We start from the raw sequence: 17031 nt of genomic DNA on the forward strand, positions 1-17031 counted from the left end.
GTGACACCTAACAGTGGATTTTGAACAGTGGTTGCCTTTGTTTTCCAGGTGGAGTTTTTCCTGATTCTGGCCTAATTCTCTCTCTAAATTGTACTCCGGAGCCCAGCTCTGCTGTTCTCATTGCCCAGGCTGCTGCTCTGGCATGGCCTTGGGCAGGCTCAGTCCCCTGTCCCTGGGGACCCTGCAGTGAGAAACACCAAACAGGGGCCTGGTTACAGAGAGCCATGGGGCCTGCACAGGGCTGAGAGGGACTCCCCAGCTTTGCTGCAATCAGCAATACTTGTGCTCTACATAATTTTTTTCCAATGCAGCAGCAGCTGGGGAGGGTACGTTTGCACTGCGGTTTTGGCAGCAGGCTCACAGTTCACAGTTCACATGCAAGCTGCTCACCTGCCACAGGCAGAAATTGCTGGTGCAGGTGAAGGGGTTCCCTTCGTGGTCTGACACTGTCAGTGTGGGTTGGTGAGCTGTTCATCTCCTGTATTAAATGAAGGATTAAAAGGGAGGCAACTTGCACAATAATCGGAAGACCTCCACAGTGTGAATGCAGAGATGGGAACAAAATGGAGACTAGTTTGCAGCTGAATCAATGATTGAGCTAAAGAAGATAGTAGTGTTTTCCAGGAACATCTGTCCTTGCAGCATTCCCTGGATTGTCGCTGTAACCCTTCCTTTGTCTTTCGGTCTGGAAATACAAGAGGGCAGCACCCAGGGGGCAGCCGCAGAGCTCGAGGTGAGCTGACAGGTGGTGTGTTCACAGGGCTGTTCAGTGAGGTACCGTGGTGGGGGAAAAAAAGGGTATTTTTCCCCCTGGAGTTCAAAAATGGTAACCCCCGAGGGGGTGGTGTCTTGATGTTGATCCAATCAGCGCCCTTGCAAAATTTAAACATATCACACCAGACCAGAAAAGAAGGATGAGGAGGAGGTAGTTGGAGGAGAAGTGGCCATGTTGTGAAGCCATGAGGAGAAGGAACAGGAGCCCCGCTGGGAGCCACGGCCCCCAGCCCCGGCTGGGGTTGTAGAAACTTGGAAATGGTGTTAAACTGGACCGAGTTCTATGGCTAGAAGGCTGGAGGAGTTTCTCCACTGTGAGCAGGAGCAGGAAATACTGAAAGCAACGGCAGAGCAGCAGTGAACAGAGAACAGTGGCAGAGAGCCAGGAGATAAGAAGCAGCAAAGGCGGCATGCAGCCAAGTAGGAAGACACAGAGATGTCTAATGGAGAGAGAGAGAGAGAGGACTAAGCTCTACAGAGAGAGTTTTGGGGTAAGAACTGAATCAAAACTCCCCAAAACCCCCCTGAGACCTCCTAGAGAGGAGGGGGGGACTCCCAAACTCTCAGGGAGTCCTGAAATGCAACATGCAGCAGAGAGAGAGGAGCTGAGAGCTCAGACGTCCTGGAAGCTGGACCAGGACAGCCACAAGGAATGCGGGAGAAGTGGCCTCACCCCCCGCTGCTGCTGCCAGGCTGGCAGCTGAGACAGAGCACAGGAGCTCTGATAGAACGCTTGGGGCAAAAACTTTCAACTGAAAGCTGCCCTAACGTTCTGACTCAGGGGGAACTTAAATCCCCTGAGGAAAGGGACTGTCACGAAGACTCCTGTGCTTCATGAGATGACGTGGTGAGGCGAGCCTTTGTCCCGGCTGTCACAGCCCACGGGACACAGACCTTTGCTTGGAGCCGAAGGGCTGAGAGGGGTGAGAGGAGACCCCCCCTTGTGTGTAATGGAGAGAGATCCAGCTGCAACTTCAGCTATGATTGCTGCATGGAGGAAGAGAGACACTGCTGCTCTGAAAGTGGAAAGGATCTTTCCTTTTCCCTTCTGGACTTTTATTGGAGGGAAAACAGATATGATCCAATGTAAATACTGCTTTATCATAGGAGAGATAGTTAGGATTGTGTATATAATGTATTATAATATTTATTTGTGTAAATATAATTCCCTTCCCCCCATATCGAGTCTTGTGTCTGGAAAACCCATCTCACACTGGGGTGAGATGTGGGAGGGGGGCTTGGACTCGGGAATTGGATTTTGGAGGTCTCAAACCACCACAGGTACTGATGTGTCAGACCCTGCACTGACACACCTGAAAGCAGGACTTGTTGGAGAGGAGCTGGGATCATCCTGGGGCCCTCCAGGAGAGCAGGAACAGCTTCCAGTGCAGAACAGGTGAGTGTGCACTTGTGCAATTACACCAAGGACTTTGAAACCTCAGTGGCACAGGGAGAGACCCCAGGAGAGGGCTGCACTGCAAGACATGGCTTGGGACAAGCCAAAGACCTGGGGCTGTAAGGGTGGTTGCTGGGCTCAGGGGTCAAGTGCTGTTTGAGATGTGCTTTTTCAAAAGCAATCAGGACAGCTGTAGGTTCTTTGATCTCAAAACTCTCAATCTAGCCGTAGTAGGTAAAGGGGAAAAAATATTTCTGCTTTTGCTTCTCAACACCAGGTACAGCTCCTCATCCACAGAAGCTTTGTCACTGGGCCGTACCTGCTGGGTGTGGGAAAGGCAATGCTGGAGAAAGAAGGAGAGTGTGAGGTAAGACTGGAGGCAGTTTAGGATCAACAACTGTGGAGTTTGGGTCACAGGGTTGAATGACCCTTCCCTGAAGGTCCCATAACCAGCAAAGCAGCAAGAGCAGCAGCTTTCCAGCAGCCCTGGTGGTGGATTTGGTCTTTTGTTTTGTATGAATTTTCCAGAACTGATGTCCTCCTCGGGGAAGCTTTAAGAGAGAAGCAGCTAAAGAGTGTCAGTCTCTGTTCTCCACCCTCTGTACATCACCCTTGCTGTCTCTTTTGCCATAAAATCTGGCAAATATCTGGGAAAGGTTTCAAGCACAGTTGCAGAATGGTAGAGGAGGAGGAAGCCTTAAATACTAAGCTTAAACAATACCGGGGTACAGAGTGGGTGTGGGGGCAGGATCGCCCCGGATCGGCGGCCCCCCCACGGGGCAGCGTCACCCCGGCTCCCCCGGCCCCTCATCCTTCCCGCCGGGATAACCCTCCGCACCTCGCCCCCGCCGCAGCCCCGCTCCGGCCCCTGCCCGGGGAGCAGCGCCCGCCGCCCGGCCCCGCCCGGCCCCGCAGCGCTTCTGCTGCCCCGGGGCAGAGCCCCGAGCCCCGCACCGCCTGTGCCCCCGGAGCCCCCGGCCACGCTTCACTCGGGGGGCTTCAGAACTAACGAGGGGACCGGTGGGCCCGGGTTGGGACGTGCCCACTCGGTCATCCCGCTGCAAACACGAGGATTTCAGGACGGGCAACACCGGCAATTCCACCTGCCTCCCACCGTTCCCTTTCAGATGTGTTTGCTGCAGGGAGCTGTGGTGACACGGAGCTGGAGGGGACAGGGGCTGCCAGCCCTGCAGCCCAGGAGTGGGGTGGGGTGTTCACAGGGGTCCCGGCCCTTACCGGGCTGCACCAGGGCCGGCGGGGAGTGCTCGGGCCCCCGCAGCATCGCTCCACACGCGCTCTGAAGGGGTCCCGGGGGCAAACACCATCCACAGCGGCAAAGCCACGGGCATCCCGGGGCCTGCTCGGGGTGCATGTGTTGGGGACGACCACCCACTGCCTCGAGAGCTCTGGGTTAGACCCCCCCAGAGAGCCCAGAGCTGCCTTCACAGCCAGTGCATGCTCCTCCTGCACCTCATCCCCCCGTACCCACAGTCCAACACCAGCACTCTGTACTGGTTCCCTCAAGGTCTCGGAGCAGCTGGCAAAGCCCAAGGGTGCAAATCACCCCCTCATATCTCACTGGTGAAGCTGCCATGCCCAGCTGAGGGAGGGAACTCAGTGAATGCAAGTGAAGAGAGCACAGAAGAGAGAGAGAAGAGAACTGTTTATGCTCAGCAATTGGAGGGTGCAAAGATAATCATCAGTGCCTCCTCTTCAGCACTGAGACAACAAAGTCTGCTGAAGTCCAGACATTGCCACCCCACGTGGCTTTGCTCACAAGCCAGAGGCTTCTGCGGTACAAGGCCACCATAACAAGACTTTCTGGGTCACCAGGTGTGTAGTCCTTCCAGAAAAGAATTGTGTGCCAACCTGAGGAATGCTGGCAGCAGCCTCCAAGAACACATCTCTCACCTGTGGGCAGTTCATGTCCACAGGAAGGCCTGGCCTTCATCTGATTTGTGAGGCTATCCCAGTAGTCCCAGTAGAGGGGAGACAGATTCCTCAATGCAGGCAGTCCAGCACAACAAAGTTCTCATGATTATTGTACCCCCCTCACACATCAAGCTTGTCTAGAAAATTGCAAGTCAGCAATTTAGTAAACACTAGTGATTTTGTCCTGGTTTCTAATGCCAAAATCACTGATTCACATGTAGTGTGATCTCGTGCTCTCCTCCTTTTCTCTTGCTGTCGGCCATCACGGCACTCGCTGGGGACTGAGAAGTCCTAAGAACATGCAGAAAACCAAAAGCCAAACGCTGCCAGCAGCAGAGGCAGCACTGCTGGTTTTCACACACTCATCGTACTTCGCAAAATCAACTTCCCTGATGGCACACAGGTGATCCACACGACATTCCTGCTTGCACGGTGCCAGGTCATATCTGGCAGAGTTGAACTCGTAGTAGCTCTGCAGGTAGTGGGGGTCCCCTGAGATCCTCTCCAGCACCGTCTGCATGGAGCGCACAGAGCCATCGGGGACCTGGAAGGCTTCTGTCAGGCTGTACTCTGCCTCCCACACTGGGAACTCTGCCTCCCCTGGCGAGGCCATCGTGTTGGCACGAGTGAGGTTCAAGTAGTAAGTCACCATATCCTGAGGGAGAGAAAAACAGAAGGGGGGACACATCAGGACAGGATCGGCCCTGGAGTGAGATGCTGGGCTGGGATCACAACCACAGCAGCACATCCCCTGTCCCCAGGGGACAGCTGCCCCGGCAGGGCTTCCTACCAATACAGGCACCTGGAGACACACCTCAGGTGAGAGCCTCCAGAACCCACCCCAAATGCAGCCTGTTTCCTAAAGGGTGAAGGGGTGGCTTTGCTCTGCTTGACTTTTACGTCCAAACATCAGAAACTTTGAGCCTGGCCTTCTTCAAACATCACTTAGTTACTATCAGTACTGTTCACTGGCAGAAGCAAGGGCTGGAGTATTACTTCTCAAGTAAAGTTAACTTCTCAACTGTGAACAAACTGAAGAATCAAGTTTTTCACAACCTCTGTTCTCAGTCTCTTGCCCTTTTTCTCTCTGCTTCACTGGCTCCCCAGCCTTGCACAGTGTATTTTAGCATTCACTTCACATGCTATAAACATGTAAACAGAGCAACTACAGAGAGCTCCATCCACTGCAATAGGAGGCACAAGCATCCGTCCTCTACCTCCTGGCAAGCAAGAGATGGGAAACAGCAGCTGCCCCTACAATTCACCTCAATTCAGATCCACTCCAAATCCATCACTTTAGCAAACAGAGGTATACAAATAATTTTTCAGATGGTTTACAGTTTTTGGAGGGGATCTGACAAGTCTGTTAGTACTCAAAGAGGAGTTCTGTGATCCACATTATCTGGGGAGCAAAGCAAGTGTCAAAGGAATCTCTCTTAAGGACATGAAAAACATGACAAAACCTGTCTGCCCCTGCTCTGAGGAACTCATCCCAGCAGGATGCACTGGCTCTGGGGGCCTGGGCCTCAACTCACTGACACTCTGACTAAATATCTGTGCCAGACACGAGGCTGAAATATCCCGAGTCAGGGTCCCCTTCCACACAGCTGCTCAGCTCCTGTGGTCCTGCCTGTTCTGACCACAGGGAGAAACAGAAGTTCTCTTCCAGAGCTGCAGTGTGCAGCACAGGGGATCCCCTACCAACACCTGAAGGGTGTCCAGATCATAGTCGATCACCCGAATCCCAGGGTTGTTGGCTCCATTGTTCACTCCAGGTAATGTTGTTTTCCAGGGAGTCACTCCAGGGGCCAGGAACATGACATTGATTGGAGAACCTTCACAGAAAGGCAAAGTAACCTGTAACTGGAGAGCTTGGCTTGCCCCACACCCTGTCCCCATCACAGCGAGCACCTGGAGCTGATGGCACTGTCCAAGAGCATCTGTGTCACCAGCCCCTGGTGCACACAAAGATCAGCACATGGAGCAGCATCAGGTCTGAACATGGGGCTCCTGCAGCCTGGAACAGGCTTTCCACTGCGGGCAAGGGCTCCTGCAGTGAGGGTGGCCGGGGAACCACCCCCTGTGCCCAGAGCACTCTGCAGCACCCCAACACAGAGAGCCAGCACTGCCCCCTCACACCTCAGCCATGCCCAAACCCCTGCACAGGGAACAGGCAAGAAGCTGCCAGTCATCGAGGGGAAACAACATTTAAGGATGAACGGGAAGGAGGTCAGGAGCTACAGGTTGGGGGTGGAGATGAGAACCACTGATGCCTCTTGTTGCCCAGAGCATTTCACAAGCCTTTGCTGGCTACTCAGCTGCCTTCAGCCAACAGCCACTGAAACCTCCAATGGACAGTGATTCCGGGAGCTGGCAGAGCTGTCACACAGGTGCTGGGGTGAGCAGAACTGGTACCTGTGTCGCTGTAAAACATGCGGAAGCTGTCGGTGTGATGGTGCCCAAAGAACTGGGCAGCAATCACCCTGTGGTGCCTCTGCACAATGCCCAGGTACCGCTCGTTAAAGCCCCTCCGGAACCAGGCCTTGCCTCGTTTCTTCTCAAAGAAGCCGGGAGGGATGTGCCCCACAATGTAGACCTGGAGAAGCAAGAGCTGCCCTGAGCACAGAGCTCATGCTGCCCACAGAGCCCCGTGGCTGTGACTGCCCCGAGGGGAGAGCAGGGCTGGGAGGAGCTCTCTACAGCGATTGTTTATCCCTTCCTTTGTTAATACCATTTCATCTGCTCTGGAGGCATTGGTCAGTGTTTCTTCCAGCCACTGGAACTGCCCCCCAGGATCCTCCTCAGCAGCTGTCTCGTCATTCTGGTCATAGTACAGGTTGGTATTGAGGACAACCATCCTCCCTCTTGTCCCTGGGCTGGGCAGCTTCTCACTGTAGAAAGCTCCTGAAAAACACGACAGGGAAAGAGCTGGAGGTCTGGTCACACTGGTGGCTGTGATCCCAGATCCCTTTGTTTCCACCTCTCTCTGCTCTCCTTAGCAATAGCCACAGCAGGGTCACTGCCTGGACCAGGCACCAGCAGTGCTCTGCCCACTCCAGGATGGGTGTTTGGGGTAACTCTTCCCTGTGTGCCTCTTGTCATGCTTGTGCCTGTCCCACTGAAGGGAGACCTGCATGGGGACAGCGGGCAGCACCAGGAGTGGGCAGCTGTGAAGAGGCACAGCACTGCCTGCCCCAGCTGGTACCTTTAAAGATCCTTTTCCTCCTTGTGCAGCTCACCACTCTGCATTCTTTCCAGTAACTTGACAATGACAGGAGAGACTAAAGTATAAAAAAATTTATCTTCTTGCAAGCAGAACTCCATGCCAGAAATCAGCATTAAATTGGACCCTTCCTCTGCCAATCCTCTATGAATACTGATGCTCTGAGCTCTGAGGCAAGGAAAACTGGTCATGGTATTCTCCTACCCTTCCCCATCTCCCCAGAGTGCTGCCAACATGAGCCAGTGGTGCCAGACCTGCTCTGAAGAGAGGAAGGGAGGCTTCATTCAACCAGGGCCGCCACAGTTCCGCTGTTTGGTTGTAGATCCTGTGCTCCTTCCCGGGAAACTGATTCTTGGGGTGGAAGTCGTGATTCCCCATCGCCGCGTAGACTTTAGTACCTGGAGAGAGAGCAAAGGAGGAGCAGAGGAGTCAGTGCTGCAGAGCTCCCCAGAGCTCCCCGGGGCACTCAAGGCCCAGGCTTTGCCAGGGCCAGTCACCCACCCCCTGCCCTGGGGCCACACTGACCAGAGGCACCACTCAGCTCTGACCCCCCTCGGGATGAGCCCCCCCAGCCGAGTCCCTGAGCTGCCACAGCAGTAACACCCCTTCTCTCTTGCTGACAGGGGTTATGTCTGAGAGAATCTTGCAGTTTCTTCTGCCTTAATGGCTAATAACAGAAACCTTTATTTTCCTCTCTCCTGAGTGAGCTAACCTGGAACATGAAAGTGCATCAATGCATGAGGCACATCAGAATTGAGGCCACTGGGAAGAGGACAAACAAGTCCCAGTGACCACAGCCCTTCTGTGCCTTTCCCTGTCCCAATTCTGTCATTTCTCCACCCTGGTAAGCCCTTCCCATGAGTCTCTGTGCTCCTCTCCCCTTCTCATCCCCTCAAATCCTACCTGGAAATGTCTCGTTTATCAGAGAAGTCAGTTTTGCTATTATGTGCAGAACCTTTTCTTCTCCGAGCTGCTCATTGGGGACATGGGGAGTGTCATCTCTAAAAAAAAAGCAGCAGCACAGTCACTGTCTGGGAGTGACAGGACCTGTACTCACAGTGATGAGCAAGGCACAGAAACTTGCTGACTTCTCTCTATGCCTCCTAGAAGAGACAGTTGAAGCTTTTGGGGGCAGAATTCAGTGCTATGTTGACTGGTCAGGGTACTGAGGGAGTTTCAAGGAATTGCACAGGGAGAAAACAAGCTCCACTCCAAACCTGCCAGAGCTCAAGGAGCCTTTGGACACCACTCTCAGGCAATGGTGGGATTGTTGGAGTGTCCTGTGCAGGGCCAGGAGTGGGACTTTGATGATCCCTCTGGGTCTTCTCCAGCTCAGGATACTCTGTGATTCACTTGACCTTAAAAGGTCCCTGAATTCAAGGGTGTAAAGGGGAGGCTCCCTCTGCCTCAGGGCATGTCACAGGCACTAAAGCTGCCTGGAAATATTGCCAGGATCAGCACTTCGCAATCTGAGGGCACCATCTGATCAGCAATAGTGAAGCAGAGCTGTTTGCACAGCTGTGATCACCATGAAACAAGGGAACACCTCCAGTAAGGCAGCAATCCAGGGCTGCTCCAAAGTGCCCCAGACACACACGTCTGTGTTTGCACTGACACACTCATGGCTTTTTTAGTTAATCAACATTTGAAATCATGGGAGAGAACTGGGAGAAATTGTTTGAGGAAAAAGAATGCTCAACACAAGGTCACAACAAGCAATAACTACATCTAAGCAGCAACGCGCATCTCCAGGGACAGAAAATGAAAACATGACGTCAGGCAACAGCCTCCTGGAACTGGAGGGTGCAGCAGATTGCAGGTTAAGGTTGTACTGGCAGAAGAAAGGCCATACACACTTACAATCACCATGCAAAATACAGCTTTTACTGTAAGCGCTATTGAGGCAGTAAGTGCACTTGAGGGACCGGGAACCCACTTCTGGAGATCATGACAGGAGAGAACTCCTACTCCTAAAGCAAAACAGCCCCTTTTTGAGACAGGTCTCCCAGGTGCCTCAACTGCAGCCAGAAGAAATGCCACAAGCCTGGTTTGCAACACTCTCCTCCCACTGCTCTGACCGGCAGGACCTGGTGTAACACACAGCCCACAGCCCCTTCCCTGGGCGTTCCAGGCACTCAGAGTCACCGTGGAGTCAGACAGGGCTGGGCAGGATGAACAAGCCCAGGATGGACCGTGAGTTGTGATCCTTCCATCACCTCACTGCCTCTCACTGCCAGGGCGCATCGGAGCTTCTTGCAGGCGTTGAGAGCCCTCGCTGGGGTTGTGCTCTTCCCCACGCCCTCGTTCTTCGTTACGAGGCACATTCCCCCCTCCCCTCTCCAAAGTGGGGACCACGGAAAGAGCCCTGACCCCCCTCGGGCTCCGTACGGGTTCCGCTGCCCTTCCCTGTCCCGCCCGGCCCGGCCGCTCCTCACCCGGTCCAGAGCACGAAGTCGGGCGCGGGCAGGAGGTCCCGCATGGCCCGCGCGGCCGAGCGGAGCAGCGCCCAGGGCGCGTCGCACAGGTAACTGCCCCAGGGCCCCGCGGGACCGGACCGGGCGCTGCCCGACGGGCACGGCCGCCCCGCCGCCGCCGCCGCCTCGTACTCGGGGTCCCAGTGCAGGTCCGTGACGTGCCAGAACCGCCCGCGAGCACCGGGCAGGGCCGCGGCCAGCGGGCACAGCAGCAGCAGTGCCACGGACTGAGCCAGGGGCTGCATGGGGGCACCCTGGGCTGTGCCCTGCGCTCTGTGCTCTGCTGTGCTCTGTGCTGTGCTCTGTGCTCCTGTACTCTGCTGTGCTCTGTGCTCTGCGCTCTGCTCTGTTCTCCTGTACTCTGCTGTGCCCTGTGCTGTGCTCTGTTCTCCTGTGTTCTCCTGTGCTCTGCTGTGCTCTGCTGTGCCCTGTGCTGTGCTCTGCTGTGCTTTCCTGTGCTCTGTCCCTCCCCCGCCCGTGCCCCACCTGTCACCTGTGCCCTGGCCCCGCCCCTTCGGCCCCGCCCCCCCCGCGGTGGGGCCGGGCATCGCCTGCTCTCAAAATGGCGCCGGCGGCTTCGCCACGGCCTCTCTCTATTGGACGGAGCCGGAAGACGGAGGGTCGCGATTGGTCGCCGACCGGCAGAGCGGCGCTCCCGGATTGGGCAGGCGCGGGCGGCGCGCGGAGGGTCGGCGCGCGCGGGCCGGTGGCGGCCGATCCGTGCGGAGCCATGTGGAGCGGGCACGGTGGGGACGGGACGGGGACACGGGACACGGGGCAGGGGCACGGGGCACCGGGGGCCGCTGGGACGGGGCGCTCGAGGCCGTGATGGCGGCAGCAGTGGGGACGGGGACCACGCCACCGCCTCACGGTCTCTGCCTTCTCCCCTCAGGGAACTTCGACGGCGGGTACGGCACCGTGGGCGGCGCGGGGCCCCCGGGCGGCTACCTGCAGTCCCCAGGGGGGTTCGGGTCGCCCGCCGGCGCCCAGGCGGAGAAGAAGCAGGTAGGCCGGGCGGGGGGCGGCCGAGGCCGGGGCCGGTCCTGCCGGGACCGAGCCGGCCCTGACGCTCCGCCGCCCCTCGCAGCGGAGCCGCTCGCAGAACATCGTGCCCTGCACGGTGTCGCAGCTGCTGGCGGCGGAACAGGTCGACGAGACATTCCGGATCTGCGACGTGGAGATCTCGCAGGTGGGCGGCCGCGGGCAGGGCGGCCCCGAGACCCGCGGGCGGCCCGGGCAACCTTCCACCCTCCCCGCAGGTCACCGTCGTGGGCATCGTCCGGCACGCGGAGAAGGCACCCACCAACATCCTCTACAAAGTGGACGACATGACAGCAGCGCCGATGGACGTCAGGCAATGGGTTGACACCGATGTAAGTATCGGATTTGCTCTGAACACGCTTCTTTGACAGCCTTTGAGAAGAGCGGTGGGGAGAGAAAAGTTATAGAATAGTACAGTGTCTCAACTGGAAGGGACCTGTAGGGATCAACAAGACCAGCTCTCTGCATCTCACAGAGGTTTTTTATCAAAAAGATGTAGCTTTTCTGAGAAGTGTTTTAGGAATAATATGTCCCTGAAATCCAAGGGAGATGCTGCTGTAACACAGGTTACTCGCTGTCCCCTCAGCTGTTTTTTACAGCTGAGTTCAGTTGAATAGCTTTGGGAGGGTAATCAGTCAGACATTCAATTGGCTTTCTGCGAGTTTATCCTGGGTTCAGAAGTGGCTCTGGCCTGCCCCATTCCCCAGCCAGGTTATGGAATTGAACACCTGCTTTTTTACTATTCAAGAGTCTTTTCCTCTTGTTGCTCTGAGAATCTCTCATAAGTGGACAGAAACAGCAGAGCTGACAACTGGCTCTGACTGCTCTCCAGTGTGTAAATGCTTTTATTTTTCATTTACAATTATGTTTATCTAACTGCTCTTACTGGACATAGGAATGCACGTTGTTTGTGCTTGCTTGAGATGAGCCTCCTTTGCTGAGTCATTTATTGTGATAATTGAGAAATGGAAATGTGAATCAGCAAACCTCTCCTTTCCCTCTCTGTTAGGAGGCAGGAGGTGAGAATGTTGTGGTACCTCCAGGAACTTACGTCAAAGTAGCTGGTCACCTGCGTTCGTTCCAGGTAAGACCATGTCACCTGTGTCTGAGTCCAGGCCGTGAAGGATTGGAGATCTGGCTCAGTGTTAGTGGGCTGCTTTAGAATGTCCACTTAAACATGGTCTCTTGCTTATCCTTTCCTCTGAACAAATCCTTCAGTGTCTCTGCTAGGGCTGTATTTAATAACACTCTTAATTTTTCCTGAATGCAGAGGACCATTAAAAATGAGGACTCACTTAAAATGCCCCTCATCATCAGTGTGTTGTTTTCAGCAGAGCAGAAGGCCACCAGGTTCTGGGGTGTTTGTACTGTTGAGCTTAGACCAGGTTCTGGTTCATGGGGACACTTCTTGTAGCACATTACGTGATGTGGTTGCCTCATAACTAAATATTCAAGTAATGGTGCATGCATTAAAGGAAAGTCCAGCTGGTTAGAAGGAGAAGTGACTCTATCTCCACTGCTTTACAAAATCACATCTGAAAACATGTTGTAGTTTAACTCTGGAGGGCACCTGAGCCCCTCCTCCTCCCCCTGCTGCTGCTCACTCACTCCTGGTGGGATGGGGGAGAATCAGAAGGGTCAAAGTGAGATAACCAATGAGTTCAGATAGGGGCAGTTTAATAAGTAAAGCAAACCAAGGAATTCATTCCGCACTTCCCATGGGCAGGCAGGTGTGCAGCATCTCCAGGAGAGCTGGGCTCTTCACGTGGAACAGTGCCTGGGGCAGACAAATGCCATCAGTCCAAACATCCCCTCTTCCTCCTCCTTTCCCCAGCTTTATATACTGAGCATGACACTGTATGGTCTGGAATGTCCCTTGGGCAGTGGGGGGCCCAGCTGTGTCACCTCCCAGCTCCTTGTGCCCCCCCCGCCTATCACCAGTGGGGCAGTGTGAGAAGCAGGAGAGCCCTTGGCTCTGTGCAAATGTTGGTCAGCAATGACTAAGACATCCCTGTGTTACCAGTACTGTTTCCAGCACAAGTCCAAAACCAGTCCATGCTACTCTATCCCAGCCAAAAGCAGCACAAGACGGAGGTCAGAACATTGTGGACTAGCTGCATGCAGAGAAGCTCTCATTCCACCACTGTCCCATTCCTGGAGGGAATGGCTGGGTTGGTTGTTTTGCATCTTCCTGTTGCTGTGATGTAAATTGTTTTCTTTGTTTTTTGGTGGTTTTTTTTTTCCTCTGAAAGAATAAGAAGAGCTTGGTGGCATTTAAGATCATGCCTCTGGAAAATATGAATGAGTTCACCACGCACATACTAGAGATTGTCAATGCACATATGATCCTCAGAAAAAATCTTATGGTATGTAGAAAGATCCCAATTCCATTGTGGCCCTTCCTGGGTGATTTGTGATTTCCCAAAGAGGGACCTCTGGCTTTGCTGGGGAAATTGTGGGTCTGGAAAGCTTAAAGCTGGGCTATAGTGAGGGTGTAACAGAAGTCCTGGCTTCCTTGGAGAGAGATTGTGTTGCAGTCCAGTTCCATGAGAAGCTATTTTAAATTACTGTCTCAGAGTCTTTACTGCCGTGGGTTTGGCAGGCAGGTGACCACAGCCCTTCTCCTCTCATGATTTCAGTCAGCGTCGGGTGCGCCGCCGTCGTTCTCCGCTGGGATCAGTGACATGGGGGGCTACGGAGGAGGTGGCAGCCTGCCAGTGAACGGGCTCACGGCACACCAGAGCCAGGTGGGTGCCAGCAGCCTTTCTGGGAGCACAGCAGGGGCAGTGGAGGCTGCCAGGGTGTGATGTGTGATGTAGGGCAGGGAAATGCAAGTTCCATCACTTTTTGAAGATGATGGATCTGCTCAGCCTTGCTGATAGAGAATCTGAGCTCTGTGCTAATGGTGGTTCTTGCTTCTCCAGGTACTGAACTTGATAAAAAGCTGCCCTGTCCCAGAAGGTATGAGCCTGCAAGAACTGAAACTTCAGCTCCGCAGTATGAGCATGTCAACGATCAAGTAAGTGTGTAGAAATGAAGGGGGTTCTGGAAATCCAGGCAGTCCTTTCAGAGGCAGAGAGGACAGTGGACAAGCCCGGGCACTCACCTGTGAATCAATGTGGGTAATCCAGGTGGCCCCAGCAGCATGGAGCAGTGAGTCAGAGCTTTTGAAGGCTTCACAGCCCCGAATGAGCCATTGCCAGTTGAAGGTGTGACAAATGCTTTGCTCCCCTGTTTTCAAAACAGTCTGTTTATCAGTTCAGTGGCAACAGGTACTTGGGTGTACTGCAGTGCTTTGGTAGTATTTCTCCTGTTCAGGGACTACCTTGCTCTCTGCACACTGAACACTTAGGAATAGTCTGTTCTGTTCTCCTTTGCTATCACTTATAACTTTTCCTTGAGGCCTAGAAACATAGTCGTTAACATCCATGACCTGCTTTTACCTGGGAAGTACAGAGAGTGGTGCCCTTTTCCCCTGTGACAGGCAGAGTCTGAGCTGTGGGGGGAGCACATTGTCACAGCTTTGGAGAAACTCCGTGCATCACCTACACTGCTCACAGGACAGAGCCATCAAGAGCTTCCCTTGGCAGCTGCCAGGAGGGAACTGTGGGGATGGGATCTGTAAATGGGAAATCCCTGGCAGAAAGGTGGTGACATTTGCTAATTAATTGCTAACTGGTTATCAATTGTGGGGTTTTCTTCAAGGCAAGCCGTGGAATTCCTCAGCAGCGAGGGACACATCTACTCCACGGTGGATGATGATCACTATAAGTCAACGGATGCTGAGTGAAGTTCCCTCCAGCTAATTTTAGTTCCAAAAAATGCTTATCTATGTTTCAAGATACCCTGCCAAGCTCAGTGACGTGGAGGATGGTCTTTGCTCTTTGTAGAAGGTCCCAGTTACTCTGCGACTGCTTCCTCATGGAATTCCAGGACAAGCAGAATGTGCAGGATTCTGTGAACTGGACTTGATTCTATGCTGTGACCATGTGACTGAAAGCCTAAATAGACACGGGAAAAGTGAAATCCTCAAAGTTTCAGAACCTTCATATTGTTTTGGCTCCTTAAAAGATGCCTGTTAGAAAGAGGAGCCTCTTTCTAATCTTTGTTTCTAGAGCTGTTTCTCCTAACTCAGCTTCCCTTCTATTCGTTCACAAAGTGGGTAGCCATTCCACTAATGTACAGTAATCATGAAAAGATTTTTTTATTTTTTAGTTTGTGCATTTAAATCTATATTTGTACTAGAGGTGATCTTGTTTCTAGAGCTTTTGAACATTTCCAATAAAACTGTAACTTGGGGAGCCTTGCCTGCATGTGTGACTCAGGAGGCTTTTCTGCTCTGAAGAAGGAAACCATCTGCTTGACAAAACCTGGGAGTAAAAGCACACCTCATACTTAACTACCCTTATTTTTTCTTTAGCTTTTTGCTCTGCAAGGTCCAACTGAAATGAGTGTCTGGACAGTAAGAAATTAAATAATTGTACTACAGCAGAAACCAGCATGTTACAGATAGGGCCCAAATCATTTCTGCCACCAAAACAGGCTCCCCAGGGCAGTAGTCACAGCACCAAGGCTGCCAGTGCTCAAAGAGCGTTTGGACAATGCTCTCAGGGACAGGGTGGGATTGTTGGGGTGTCCTATGCAGTGCCAAGAGTTGGACTTGATGATCCTTGTGGGTCCCTTTCACCTCAGGACATGCTGTGCTATGATTTTAGCTGAAGCTCAAATGAATTACACCAAGTGCAATTAGATTTTATTCTTTAAACCATTTTTAAAGCATAACAGAAAACCACTGTTAGGATATAGGTTGATACTCTAGATGGATTGAGGTGGAGATAACAGATTTGTGTTTCCTGTTTTTCTGCACACCCTGCCTTGTTCAGGGAGGCTACAGGCGGCTGCAGCACCATATTGTCCCTCTGTCATGGTGAGCTTCCTGTCATAGGAAATTCAAACAGACCTGCCTTCTGGCAATTGTTTTGTACTTGTAATGAGAGCACTTCAAGAGTTCATAAATGTTCAGGAGCATTTCAGGTGTGTAATGTAGCTGTTCTCACAGAAGGAACCACGCAGCTTTCTGCTTTGTGAAGGTGTTGCTGAAAAGCAGGACCCAGATCTTTCAAGCTAAACTGCTGAGACACTGAACTGCACTTGCTGCCTGCCAGGTGAGAGCTGCTGTTCTGTGCTGTGCTGCCCTGTCCTTCGATTGCTGCCTGCCAAATGCCCAGGGACTGCTGGAATAGTTGCACATGCAGCCAGGGCTGGGGCAGAGGGCTCAGGGCCTGGTGGGGTCTCTGTGTTATGGGAGCTGCAAGTCGGGGGGTTTCTGTTGCCTGGAACTGGTGAATTGACTTTGTTTTGCAAAAGCAGTTGTTCCCTGTGGACACATCCGTGGAGCTGCTTGGGAGACCTGGGGTCTCTGCTCCTGGGGTTACTGCTGGGGCAAATCTGTGTCCTGCTCGGGTTCTGTGGCCCAGCTGTAGCCTGTGGTGCTAAACCGTGTAGGTGTGATACTGGTTAACATCTCACTATGGAGTCCAGCAGATCTGGAAGCCAAAAGTACTGTAATTTTCTTTTTGTAGGAGGTGTGCAGGTTAGGAATTCCTGACCAGTTTTGGAAGTGAAGATGCATGGAAATGCTTGCAGTAAAGAGAGTAGTTGTGCAATTGGATAAAACAGCGCCGTGCTGCCCGTGCTGAGGGTGGGTGAAGGCAGGGACCCCCCAGCTCTGCGTGGTGCTGTTCTGGCTGGACCGGAGCTCCAGCCCGTCCTGCCGCGGCTGCCCCACAGCTCGTCCCCGTGTCCCGGCCTCCCGACCCTCTGTGGCGGGGCCAGAGCGAGCGGAGGGGCCGTGGAGCAGGGTAGGGCTGCCGGACACAGCGGAGGGCCGTGCTCCGAACCCCCCGGCACCCCCGCCCCACTGCGTGTCACGGCGGCCCCGCGGGGAGCCGGGGCTCCGAGGGGGAACACGCGAGTGCGGGGCTCGGGGCGGCTCGGCCCCGGTGTAGCAGAACCGCAGCCAGGAGATGCCGCTTCCCTGGAGGGGCCGAGGAGGCTCTGCCGGGACGGGCCGGGGCTGCGGCGGGGCCGTGAGGGGCGGGACAGAGAGCGGGGGCGGGGCCGTGAGGGGCGGGGCCGAGAGCGGGGGCGGGGCCGAGAGCGGGGGCGGGGCCGAGAGCGGGGGCGGGGCC

At 54.1% G+C, this 17031-nt stretch overlaps 2 protein-coding genes across 4 annotated transcripts; one reads left to right on the forward strand and one right to left on the reverse strand.

Annotated features, from left to right (window-relative positions):
• Positions 1 to 3820: 3820 nt before the first annotated feature.
• Positions 3821 to 10131, reverse strand: SMPDL3B (sphingomyelin phosphodiesterase acid like 3B). 2 transcript variants are annotated; one of them, XM_027694037.1, is made up of 7 exons: positions 9761 to 10131; positions 8229 to 8326; positions 7580 to 7723; positions 6834 to 7006; positions 6518 to 6698; positions 5804 to 5937; positions 3821 to 4757 (listed from the first exon to the last, which is right to left on the reverse strand). In XM_027694037.1, the coding sequence occupies exons 1-7, from the start codon at positions 10042 to 10044 to the stop codon at positions 4365 to 4367; spliced, it is 1407 nt and encodes a 468-aa protein (XP_027549838.1). In that variant the 5' UTR covers positions 10045 to 10131; the 3' UTR covers positions 3821 to 4364. The 2 variants fall into 2 exon arrangements, with proteins under 2 accessions (XP_027549838.1, XP_027549839.1); XM_027694038.1 differs by having other exon boundaries at positions 9932 to 10128.
• A 359-nt stretch (positions 10132 to 10490) lies between these two features.
• On the forward strand, positions 10491 to 15153 carry RPA2 (replication protein A2). Of its 2 annotated transcripts, XM_027694057.1 has the most exons (9): positions 10491 to 10545; positions 10692 to 10804; positions 10887 to 10988; positions 11059 to 11172; positions 11850 to 11924; positions 13093 to 13206; positions 13480 to 13587; positions 13765 to 13859; positions 14546 to 15153. In XM_027694057.1, the coding sequence occupies exons 1-9, from the start codon at positions 10530 to 10532 to the stop codon at positions 14628 to 14630; spliced, it is 822 nt and encodes a 273-aa protein (XP_027549858.1). In that variant the 5' UTR covers positions 10491 to 10529; the 3' UTR covers positions 14631 to 15153. The 2 variants fall into 2 exon arrangements, with proteins under 2 accessions (XP_027549858.1, XP_027549857.1); XM_027694056.1 differs by lacking the exon at positions 10491 to 10545 and having other exon boundaries at positions 10599 to 10804.
• The last annotated feature ends 1878 nt before the right edge of the window (positions 15154 to 17031 follow it).

The sequence above is a fragment of the Neopelma chrysocephalum genome, unplaced genomic scaffold (assembly GCF_003984885.1).
Source record: "Neopelma chrysocephalum unplaced genomic scaffold, ASM398488v2 Primary Assembly neopelma1_95b, whole genome shotgun sequence".
Classification (NCBI taxonomy): domain Eukaryota; kingdom Metazoa; phylum Chordata; class Aves; order Passeriformes; family Pipridae; genus Neopelma; species Neopelma chrysocephalum.

Bases quoted from the DNA above. Each gene is read 5' to 3' on its own strand.
- RPA2 (XM_027694056.1), top strand. From the start codon at position 10,628: ATGGCGGCAGCAGTGGGGACGGGGACCACGCCACCGCCTCACGGTCTC. The intron at 11,925-13,092 runs GTAAGACCATGT...TTCCTCTGAAAG, and splicing joins GTCACCTGCGTTCGTTCCAG to AATAAGAAGAGCTTGGTGGC. The intron at 13,860-14,545 runs GTAAGTGTGTAG...GTTTTCTTCAAG, and splicing joins ATGAGCATGTCAACGATCAA to GCAAGCCGTGGAATTCCTCA.
- SMPDL3B (XM_027694037.1), bottom strand. From the start codon at position 10,044: ATGCAGCCCCTGGCTCAGTCCGTGGCACTGCTGCTGCTGTGCCCGCTG. The intron at 7,007-7,579 runs GTCTGGCACCAC...CGTGTTTTTCAG, and splicing joins CCTTCCTCTCTTCAGAGCAG to GAGCTTTCTACAGTGAGAAG. The intron at 4,758-5,803 runs GTAGGGGATCCC...TCTCTCCCTCAG, and splicing joins TGGACACCCTTCAGGTGTTG to GATATGGTGACTTACTACTT.